The sequence below is a fragment of the Dendrobium catenatum genome, unplaced genomic scaffold, assembly GCF_001605985.2.
Source record: "Dendrobium catenatum unplaced genomic scaffold, ASM160598v2 fragScaff_scaffold_542, whole genome shotgun sequence".
NCBI classification, from domain to species: Eukaryota; Viridiplantae; Streptophyta; class Magnoliopsida; order Asparagales; family Orchidaceae; genus Dendrobium; species Dendrobium catenatum.
In genome coordinates, this window is record NW_021319004.1 from 4,050,511 (window position 1) to 4,062,675 (window position 12,165).

At 37.8% G+C, this 12,165-nt stretch overlaps 1 protein-coding gene across 1 annotated transcript; it reads left to right on the forward strand.

Moving 5' to 3' along the window:
• Nucleotides 1-2,945: 2,945 nt before the first annotated feature.
• On the forward strand, nt 2,946-9,736 carry LOC110115005 (formin-like protein 1). The gene is made up of 4 exons (XM_020848091.2): nt 2,946-4,439; nt 4,541-4,737; nt 6,005-6,249; nt 8,829-9,736. The coding sequence occupies exons 1-4, from the start codon at nt 3,133-3,135 to the stop codon at nt 9,621-9,623; spliced, it is 2,544 nt and encodes an 847-aa protein (XP_020703750.1). The 5' UTR covers nt 2,946-3,132; the 3' UTR covers nt 9,624-9,736.
• The last annotated feature ends 2,429 nt before the right edge of the window (nt 9,737-12,165 follow it).

Sequence of the window (12,165 nt, forward strand, 5' to 3'; positions counted from 1 at the left end):
GCCCTTATGACACTCAAATGTATGACATCAGAATAGAATATGCATATAACATCATAACAGATTGTTCATATAACATGAGAGTGCACCCTTAGCATCAGAATGTGCATTTAACATCAAAATAAATCTTCCTTCACATACATCAGAACACGTCAGAATTACACATTTTAATCTGATAAGTATATAATTCATTGCATTGCAGTAAAAAAATATAAATAACTCATTTCAAAGTTTAACAAAATGTTATAATGGTAGGCAATGAAATATGTACTAATATATACAATTTTACTATTTCATAATATAACCAAATTATCAGATATTGTTCAGTGCTTCATTTTGAATATTTAATTATACTATGACATTATTTATGGGGGTCAAAATAATTTTTTAAACAATTAAAAATCAAACTATTTAAAACTCCCGGGTAAAATTTTTAAAAATATATCTAAATATCCAAAATTGTTATATATATCTATAACATACAAAAACATATATGGTAAAAGGTTTGTAGGCCTAAAGCTATTCTTGTTTTATACCACAAAAATACATTTGAAATCACCATATCTAGAAATTTTCATATTTTTTGAAAATTGAGATATACAAAATTAGGGGTGTCAAAATAGGTTTTTGGGTCGAGTTCGAGTGTAACACGGAAATAATCCATCCTTATTTGACTCGACGTGAACCTGACCAGATTATGGAAACATGTTAGAAATCTGAACTCAGACTTGGCCTGCCTCAAATCTCAAACTCGGGTCAACCTGACCGATAGGGGTGTCAATTCGGGTCAACGGGTCGGGTTCGGGTCGAACCCGAAACTGACCCGGCACTGTTCGGGTCAACCCGAACCCGACCCGTTTTTAAAAACGGGTCAGGTTTCTGGACCCGAACCCGACCCAATTCGGGTTCGGGTCAACCCGACCCGACACGAATGACTCGGAATTGACCCAAAATTGTTAATTTTCGGGTCAAAAATCGGGTCAATCTCGGATTTTCGGGTCAAAAATGAGTTTTCGTGTCACTTTCGGGTCAATTTCGGGTTGGCGGGTCAACCCGAACCCGATCCGATTTTTAAAACGGGTTGATTTCATGAACCCGAACCCGACCCGTTTCGGGTTTGGGTTGACCCGAACCCGGATTTTTCCGGGTCGGGTTCGGGTCGTGTCAAAAATTGACACCCCTACTGACCGATTAATCCTTAAATTTACCTAGAAGTTTTTTTTTAGGTAATATGATTTCAATAATTTAATGAAATGAATACAAACAATGCTAGACATTACATATATCAATTTTTTATGTCAGATATTTAACAATTAATCTCTTTCTTTTTCTTTTATCTTTTATTTTTATTGGGATAAGTACCTTATAATGATTTTGAATACTTGTATATTACCTCCACTTATTATTTTTAAGCGGGTCTAAACATTGCATGTATCAATTTTTTATATTTAGGTACTTAAGCCTTTTTTAATATTTCAAGTTTATGATGCCATAGAATTTCGAAAAAAAACTATTCATTTTATCTTTTTAATTATAACAATCAGAGCTATTTAATTCTTTTAAATAATGAAATACTAGTAAAATTAACTTCTATTGATTAAAATATTAATGTACATTTATATTCACTATTCAAACAATATGTAAAATATTCAGGAGTCATACAAATAGAATAATCTATCTTCTCACTCTTGAGTACAAAAGAATAACTAAAAGAAAAAAAAACAAAACAATAGTAAAACTCGAAGAATCCTATACATATTACTAAATCCCTGCAACTAAAATAATATCAAATAATGTTATAATTATGATGATCATGCTTAGTGAGCATATCAAATCATTGCCCCTTCCAACATTGGCAAGGATATGTTACAATGGAAAAGGGGATGAAAGAAGAACCCTATTGTCAAAAATGAATAAAGTTTGAGCCTCATATTTGAATTTGGTTGGAATAATAACTTTCCATTTACTTGAAGGAGTTCATGGAAAAAACTTTATGATAGAGGGCTCACTTGAAATCATAAAGAGATGTTTTTTGGATGACGATAACGATTGAAAGAAAAATATTTAAATAGTTATTTTATTCGAACATTCATATCATCATTAATAATTGTGGCTTATATTATTATTATAATTATAATTTCATTATGAGGCACATAAACTCAATTTTCCTATTTTTTTTTTCGAACACAAAAAAGGTTATTAGTTAGAATAGGTATAATATCAAAGCCCTGCATAGGGTCTTGGTTGGGTACCCATACTTTACTCGGATGGGTTTTGCCCACTCACACCCACCCATGATGATTTTCGGGATGTCGTGCCCACCTATACACACCAACTTTTCATACTTTTTGAATGCAATCTACCACTAATTGATGACCTTGAGGCTTGTTATCATGATTGCAAACTTTCAAGCCGCATATAAGAATTTATCGTAGTCGCAACGTGGTTAAGTGTTGCACACTACATAGTGAGGATTGCAGTAATATAAGATATATGGTGATTAACAATATAAATTGATTTATCCTCCAATGTTGGAGTAATTATTACGTTTGGTCAAATCAGAACGTATCTGAATGTATAACGAGCAATACCGAGTTTCAGGTGATGTGGCGCGTGGTTATTGGTCTATGAACACGTTCGGTGACCGGACATAATAATTGCTCCCGATGTTCAGTGCCCACTCATACCCAACCACAAGGTCATGAGCATACCCATACCCACCCATATCCATTAGATATGAGTGGGTACATGATTGGGTATGGGTATTCAATGGAGGACTCTGTTTAATATAGAATTGAAAATTATCAACCCAAAATTTGATTGTGTCAAATTGCTGTTTGCTGTAATTCATGCGGATCCGATCCTCATTCTTCCCCCGGCTATTCAGACACGAATTCCCCCCTCTTCTCTCTCCCCCCTGAAAACCTCTGTCTGGTACTGTTCCACAGCTGCATCACCTCGAAACGAGCAACTCTCAGTGTAGAAAGCCAGCCAAGCTCTCAAGTAGCCGTTTTGGACCTTTCTTCTCTTCCTTTCTCACTTGCCGTGTATGCTCTCCTTTTGTTGCTCGCTGTTTATCGGCTCGCCTTTATTCCAACCTTCATCGAGAGAGAGTGAGAGAAACCGGAGGAAGCAATGCCAACCCATGACTTCCTCCTCCTCCTCCTCCTCCTCCTCCTCCTCCTCTTCTTTAAACCTGTCCTTTCCCGCAGACTCCTCCACCATCCCTTCTTCCCTCTCACCTCTTCTTGGCCTCCTGCCCAACCCCCTTCCATTAGCTTCCCCAAATACCCCTTCTCCACGAATCAAAAACCTTTCTTTCCTTCCAACCCCACTCCTCCTCCACCTCCACCTCCACCTCCCTCCGCTTCGTCATCCCTCCCTACTTTTCCGGCCAACATCTCTTCACTTATCACCCCTTCTTCCCATTCCCCTACCACCAAACTTCTCCAAGCCATTGCCTTTCCCATTCTCTCCCTCGCCCTTCTATCTCTCCTTCTCCTTCTCTTTCTCTTCTTCCGCCGACGAAGCCGGAGTGACCGCGCCGATGACGGCTCCGATAGCGACCGGCTATTCCCTCCCAACTCTGCCGCATCCGATAGCCGGAAGCCGTCGGCGAACTCTGGACCGGTGAGTTCCGAGTTTCTGTATCTTGGTACTCTTGTGAACTCCCGTGGCCAGGAAGATGGTTCCAGTGCACCAGCACCAGCGCCGCCGCCGGCGAGCTCACCGGAGCTCCGCCCGCTCCCGCCCCTTGCTCGCCATGTTCGGAAGGGGGATGGCGAAGGGGGTTTCTCTTCGGAGGAAGAGTTTTACTCTCCAAGCGTTTCTCCTGGTGAGAAGCGTGGTGCTGATTTCAAGCATGGATCAAGCTCAAAATTGAATTTTTTTGTGACCGCGCCGCCGCCGGAGAAACGCGGGTCGACTGTTTCAACGCTGAGCACGCCGTCGTATCCGTCTTCGAATGTTGCGTCTTCGCCTTCCTCCTCGCCTCCTATTGGCTCTAGCCCAGGACGATCAAGTCACAAGCTACCAAGTGTTACTATTTTCCGGCCGCCGCCTCCGCCACCTCCGCCTCGTGCCTACGTGCCGCTTCGTCCGATGACTCCTTCGCCTCCAAAGAGGAAACCCCCTTCTTCTTCATCGCCATTTTCTCCATCGAAGAAAGTTCCAGTATCGAGTCAGAACCTTTGGTCGCCTAGAGCCATTGGGGAGTTTGCAGGAAAACCTTTTGTTGTCCTTCCGCCACCACCGCCGCCACTTCCACCTGCCCATCAGACCAATGACATGGTATTTTCCACTGATACACCTAAAAGTCCTGAAGTTATGGAGAAGAGCGAGGAAATACCCAAGCCCAAGCTGAAGCCTTTGCATTGGGATAAGGTCAAGGCGAGCTCTGATAGAGAAATGGTTTGGGATCAGATGAAATCTAGCTCGTTCCAGTAGGAATTCTTTTATTTTAATTTTATTGTTTTAAGTGAAGTAGTTTTGATTGTCTGAAATCTTCATCTTGTCGTTGATTTAAATAATTGTTAACTGACAGGTTGAATGAGGAGATGATTGAGGCATTGTTTGTTTATGATACAAAGAACATGGTACAGGAGGGTGCAAGGCCTGTGATTCCTTCTGCTACAGTGCAAGATATTAGAGTGCTTGATCCAAAGAAGTCTCAGAACATTGCGATTCTGCTTAGAGCACTGAATGTAACCAAGGAGGAAGTTTGCGAGGCGCTTTTGGATGGTCAGGCTGATGTTTATTTACACTGCATTTCTTCTAATTTGTTAATTCTGGTCAATGATACTGTTTATCAATTAGAAATTACACAACTCTTATAATAATGCTTCTTTTCAATGATCTATAACAATTCAAGTTGCACCAAAGTACTGGATGCATGCTTTTTCATACTTTTTAAGTTAACTTAAGGTAATTAGCAAAAGCGCCGCTACTTATGTGGAGAGATTATTACGTGCGGGGTTCGGACCCAGAGAACTGTTTGGTTTTGTGGCTGTGAACAGTAAAAGCACAGTGGTGAACAATAATTGTTCTTTTGTTGTTTACAATCACACAACTGAACGGTTTTCCGGGTCCGGACTCCGCACGTAATTATCTCTCTTATGTGGGGGTTAAAAAAAGTTGTCCTCCCTCCATGAAAAGGTAACCATCAGACCAATTATTGTAACTTTTTGTAAGTAATCACTGGACAATGAATAGTTTTCAAATATTTGTCTTAAACTCCAATATTCTTATATTTGATCCTTGAAGATTGCAACCCTATGATGCTACTTGGAAAATTATTGCTTGTTTTTTCTCTACTCCCTCAGTGATCAAAATTGTATAGATAGTGTGGATCATAGGCATCCTTGGCCTTTTTGCATTTATAAATCATAAGAGTGTGGTACTGATATTCTTGTTATTAATTACTTGTGCTGTCAAAGTACAACTATGGAGTGTTTGGTTTGCACTTTGCAGTAAACATAAATTTTCCAGGGTTTTATGTGTGATAACCACATAAATTGTTCTTTAAGACAACCTTCTATTGACTTTATGAGTAAGATTTTTGCTAGAAGATAACTCGAAGATTGAATCGATTTCAACGCAGATTGAGCTCAAATTGAGCCAAATGAGTTGATTTGGCGTGCTCCAATATTTGAGCCAAATTTGAGCAAACCTTGGATTGGTTCGGGTCAGCTCAAGTTAGCTCGAAAAAAAAAATATCATGTATGTTTTTTAAGTATATTATAAACATATATGTATATGAGTACTACAAATATAAACATGTGCAAATTATTACCTTTTAATTTAATAAATGGAAAGTGCTTGAATTTGAATTGACCTAGCTTAAAATATATTTGTTTGAATCAACTAGTTGAGTTTTAGCAACTTAAATATTTTTTTAACCCACCATTTTTAAATATAATATAGCCAAAGCTTCAATTATGCCCACTTATTCCTTGTGAAGACAATTTGCATTGTTGTTTATTATGTTCTTTTTAATCTCTGGAAACAGGTAACACTGATGCTCTTGGTAATGAGCTTCTGGAGACATTACTGAGAATGGCACCAAGCAAAGAGGAAGAGCTTAAACTGAGAGAATACAATGACAGTTCCCCTTTCAAGCTTGGACCAGCAGAAAGATTTCTCAAAGCGGTGCTTGACATACCATTTGCATTCAAAAGAGTTGAAGCGATGCTCTACATTGCCAATTTTGACTCGGAAGTTAATTACCTTAGAAAATCATTTGAAACTCTTGAGGTTAGTCTGATTCTCTGTCAAAGCTTTCCATCATGCGTCTTTTAAATTTTTTGAAGTAGATAGGCTCTTATATTTCTGATAAAGGCTTCATTTGGAACCGCTTTCTTACTTCTTCATAAAGCAGTTTTTTAATACAAAAATAAAATTTTTTATAAAAAAAATCTACTTTAAGAAGCAAAAAAAAAATCGCCCCAAATGAAGACAAAGTCTGTTTGAGATTAAGATTCTCATGATCCAAAATAAATAAACAGGAAGTTGGACTGGTACTGTTGCTTTACGTAGTTGGGTAATTGGGTTGCATATAATTGGATTCTATATAGCTTTACCTCTTCTAGAAAGAAATACTTGAGGCTAAAATTTGAATAGTTTACTATAATTCAGTTATGCCCAACTTACTAATTCCAACTGGAAGCAATAAGCTGGTTTCAAACTCTGTAATAACATACGCCTGTGTTATTTACTACTTTATTCTTGTCTTAAGTTCTTGTGAATCCAATATCCATGGCTATTGTAAGCTAATTCGTTATTATAGATTTTTCTATGCTCAAACAATTATGCAATTGAATTTGTTAGTATATTATATTAGTTATCTTCCTTTTTAAGAAGTGTTACAAAGGTGTTAGGGGTGTCATTTATTGACCTGACCCGGAAATCCGGATTCGGGTCGACCCGTTTAAGAAAGTGTTGAGTTCTAACTTCTAATTTATGACCCATTTGAAAAATTGGTTTGAGTCAACCCACTAACCCGAATTTGATCGGATTCTGGCTACGCACCCCGCACAGGCTCTGCTGCGCTGCCTACACATCCTCACCCGGCCCGCATAGCAACCATGCTCGCGTCGCCCACAGCTCGTGCTCGCACCCCTTGCTCTCACCTCGCACTCACTCTCGCATCGTGCAGCTCGTGCTCGCGCCTCGCCCTTGCTTGCTCAAGTCGCGCACCTCATACTCTAGCTCACCGCCGTGGCCCGCACCCTCGCTGGCCTACTGCCTTGCTCGCAACCTGGGTTAGCGGGTTGGGTCGGGTCAACTCAGTAACCCGACTGGTTGGGTTCCTAATTCGGTTGGGTTCGGGTTGGATTAGATGAAGGAAGGTTTGTTTCATGTTGGGCCCAAACCCAACCCGAAAACCTATTTTGACACCCCTACAAGATATAATGTGATCTCCTCATAATTGGGTGAATTGTTCTCTATTATTTATTTTCTTTGATATTCAATGATACATATGAAATTATTTTCTTTCAACATAATATCAGAGCATAAAAACCTTAGCCACTTTCCCAATCAACAAGCTAAGTCAAGCTTGGATTGGAATTGAATATAGTTGAGCTCGAATTAGATCAAAATGCATATGCATGTGTGTATAAATGCATATGTATATCTTCATTTATGCTTCTAGATTTTTATTGATGTATATATGCATCAATGTGTTTCTGTTATATAAATTTATATATGTATGAATGCATTTATTTATGTTGGACCATGAATTTGTTCTGGGAGATAAAAAATCATTCAAGATTGAATTGATTTTCAGGATTAGATTTGGATAATTTATAACAAGACTTGGCTAGGCTTGAGGTCGAATAAAATGGCTTCAAGGCAAGGTCCTTTTGACTTGAGATTGAATTGTTAACAAACCTAGCTGTAAAGTAGCCCACTAATCTCATTGAATTTCTCTTAACAATGGTGGAGAATGGGGACGTTGGAAAATATTCAAAATTTCTCCAATTTGATCTTGCGCCTAAGTAACTGGTTTTTTATTTTAAATTTTCAACAAGTCTAGAGAAAAAATGCGTGACCAATGTGGATTAGCGAATTAGTAGAAGTTGGATTGATAGAAAGAATGTATTCTCACTGATATGAGTAGGGATGAAACACCACTGGTGCAGATAAACTGAAACCAAATGATGATCCTTCATTTAAGGAAATAGGAGGTTAGCCGAAGGAACTGACTATCCTTCTCATTGGGAAGAAATTATTATGTGCGGAGTCCGGACGTAGAGTTACGTCCGGACTTCAATAAAAATGTGACGCATATCCTTGTACACAGTGTGTATAAATTTGTACATTGTGTACATAGTGTGCATATTATGTATTATAGGTATGTACACACTATGTACATAATTTTGTAATTTGTGCATAGTATGTACGGTTGTACAAACTATGTACAAGGACGTGTCGCGTTTTTATTGGAGTCCGGATGTATCCGGACTCCGCACGTAATAATTTCTCCTCATTGGGGGTGTTCGAGTAGGAACCACCACTAGAAGGCCATTGGAGATCGTTTGGAAGTTGGAAGAGGATCCGTAGTTAGAGGAGGTTGAAAGTAAGCTAGAGGTGTCAACAATCTTCTCACGATAGAAGTGAAACCATAATCGAGGAATAAAAAAGAAGCCATAGGAGGAGCTGTCGCTAGATGAGGTGGGAGGGGATGTCAAAGAAACTGTTGATCTTCTCATCACTTAATGTTTGCACTTTTTCCTGAATGCAATTACTTTTCTATGTTCTATTAAAACTGTCTCTTTTCCTTGAATGCAATTGCTTATTTTGTCTTCTATATCTCTTAAAACTGTTATCAGACAGCCTGCGAAGAGCTGAGAAATAGTCGCCTTTTCCTAAAGCTTCTTGAGGCCGTTCTCAAGACTGGGAACCGTATGAACGTTGGAACAAACCGCGGCGATGCGCAAGCCTTCAAACTCGACACACTCCTCAAGCTTGTTGATGTGAAGGGTACTGATGGCAAGACCACTCTTCTTCATTTTGTTGTTCAAGAAATTATCCGGGCTGAGGGTTCCCGCCGTTCTGCGGCCAAACTTCACTCAGCTACTGTAGGAGATGATCTCAACTGCAGGAGACTTGGTCTCCAGATTGTCTCCGGGCTCGGTAATGAGCTCGGCAATGTGAAAAACTCTGCCAGTATGGACTGTGATGTGCTTAGTAGCTATGTCTTGAAGCTTGCCGGCGGTATCGGAAAAGTTAGAGAGGTGCTTCGACTAAACGAAGCTCTGAGCCCAGCTGAGAATAGTGAGAGATTCCATGATTCCATGATAAGCTTTTTGAAAAGGGCCGAAGTTCAAATTGTTAAGCTGCAAGTGCAGGAGAGTGTTGCACTGTCTCTAGTGAGGGAGATCACAGAGTATTTTCATGGAAACTCAGCCAAAGAAGAAGCTCACCCGTTCAGAATATTCATGATTTTAAGGGATTTCCTGAACATTCTTGATCAGGTATGCAAAGAGATTGGGAGGATCAATGAGAGAACATTTATCAGCTCAGCTCGGCAACCTTCTACTGAAGTTAACCAAATGACTCCACCTGTGTTTCCCAAGTTTCAGGCAGTCAGGTCTGGAAGTTCTGATGATGAGAACTCCTCTTAAGCTTCATCTTTATATCACTGAAAATTGGAATTTTTTTCCTCTCCAGTGAAATTTTGTCTTATAGGCCTGTTAGAAATTTGCTTTGTAGTCAGCGTATGTATAAAATGAAGAAGATTGCGTTCACTCATGCCTCATATATATGACATGTAATCATTTATTTATATAATATCATAATCTAAATGATAGTAAGTATCATATTATCTGGATTTTATAGTATTATATAAATAAATATTAAAATTTAAATGTTAGATATATTTGTAATTACTTATAAATATTTAGTGGTAGGTATGTAAAATTCACTTTACAAAAGTGGATGACATATTTTTGGCATAGGTTTGTAAAGCTGTTAAATCTTTTATTCTTTCAAAATGGATACCTTCCAAGAAGAGTTTAGGCTACCGTTATTACTTCAATCATGCTGGCAACATTTTTTACTTCAGAACTATCTCCCTATAATGCATTTTACATTGTGATCTCTGAAATTTTAGCTAAAAGGCTTAAAACTATCATGTCACATATCATTCATTCAAGCCAAGTTGGGTTTATTTGGAAGAGAATTTTTCCCAAGAGCTCATTATGAAGAATAATATTAAGAAAAAAAATTAAATAAAAGGCTAGATTGGAATACTTTTGAGTAAATTTGATATTCGTAAGGCCTTTGAACTAGTATGTAGGAGCTTTCTTTTGAAATGACGGGCTTAGAAAGGACTTTCAGCTAGGGATGTAAACAAGTCGAGTTGAATCGAGTTTAGGCCTTAACGAGCTCGGCTTGTTAGTCGGAAGGCGAGCTCGAACTCGAGCACGACAGTCGAGCTTGTCCCACTATAAACGAGCTCGAGTCGACTCACGAGCCATGGGCGGAATTTTTAATAAACGAGATCGAGTTTGAGCTCGAACTTGACTCATGAGCTCAATAAACTTGGCTCGTAAGCCCATAACGAGTCAAGCTCAAGCCGGCGTGGCTCACTTACACCACTACTTCCAGCTATCTTCATTTTGTGGATTAAAGCTTGCACCAGCAAGGTTTATTTCTCAATATATCTTAACAGTAGTTTTGAGGGCTTTTTTGGATCCTCTTTTGGTTTGAGGCAAAGGTTTTTGCCTCTCCATATATATTTTGCATTATTGTCAATGCTTTCTCAAATATGCTTTCACCATTTGTTTATGGCGGATGCTTTGAAGGTTTTTCTATAGATAGATATTATTTGATGAATTTTTGTTTTATTGTTTGTGAAATTCAGATCTTTGTGTTTTGTATTTTTCAGTGTCATGTAGGCTTTGACTGTTTATGAAATTTGCTTCTTTTTGATGCAGCTCTAGTAGCTTCAGGCTTCTTTTGAGACGGCTTGAGTTTTAGTACAAAAATGTAGTCCCAAACGAAGCCTCATTCTTTTCTGTATTTTATCAAATATTTAATAATTATCTTTATAGTTAATGAAAATGAGCTTTCCCCTCAATTTTCCACAAAAAAAAATGCAAATCCACTTATAATGTTTTAGTCCTGAAATAATATGGGCAAGCTACAGAGAACTATCAGAGCCTTGGGACGAGCTTTTATTCTGTATGGGTATTGCATGGTAGAACCGTCATGTTAAGTACTGGGTATTCAGCGGTACCTAGGGGTATCGAGTTGGGTACCCAACAATGGGGTGACGTTACATATTTTTATTGGCCTCTGAATGCCCTCCTCCGCACCCCCCACAGAATAATAAATCGTGGGACAGACCTCCTCAGTTTGGGAGAAATTATTAGGTGTCATCGGATCATCCGGAGGCAAATCAGGAGCACTACGTCTAGAGATAAAACTGTCTGGCTTTGCTTCCCCTTCTGCTTGTCTTCGTTCCTAATCAATATTTTGTAAAAAGAGGTAAGGTTGATCATAAATTTAAGTACTGTAATGTTAGCTAAAAATTCTTCATGTGTTTTAAACCTTAAGGGTAGAGCAATACAGTTTATTATTATTATTATAGCAGTTTTGTTGAAGTAATTTCTTTAGAAAATATAATATTACTTACATAAAAAATGTTATTTTATTAATTTTTAGTGCCACAAAACATTGAAAATATAATTTGGACTTATCATGACCCTCTACAAGCTCTTCATAGATAATTTGGAATGGCTGAATGTGGCATAAATATGAGAGTGAATCTATACACATTATTCAAGGAGAATGTTTTTAGAACTTATTCTTTCAAGAATAATCCACATTTTTTTAAGAAATAATTTATGCCTCATAAAAATTTGAATATTTGTGCCCTAAAACTCTTAATTATATAATACTAATTATCTATACATTACATTAATTTTAATGTATATCTAAAAACTTTGAACCGCAGCCTAATCAAAATTAAATTGATTTAAAAATTTGAAATTTATTTAAAAATAATTAAAATATGAACAAATTATATATTATATTCATATGAAAATAAATAAATAAAAATTGTAAATCCACATAATCAATTTTTATTAAGGTAGCCCGAAACAAAAAATTTTCCCTTTTCTTTCCCTTTATTTTCTTTCTAAATTATGGTTTTTGTCAGAG

Coding starts and splice junctions, on each gene's coding strand:
- LOC110115005 (XM_020848091.2), top strand. CDS start 3,133: ATGCCAACCCATGACTTCCTCCTCCTCCTCCTCCTCCTCCTCCTCCTC. Junction 4,440..4,540: donor ATGAAATCTAGCTCGTTCCA/GTAGGAATTCTT, acceptor GTTAACTGACAG/GTTGAATGAGGAGATGATTG. Junction 4,738..6,004: donor TTGCGAGGCGCTTTTGGATG/GTCAGGCTGATG, acceptor CTCTGGAAACAG/GTAACACTGATGCTCTTGGT.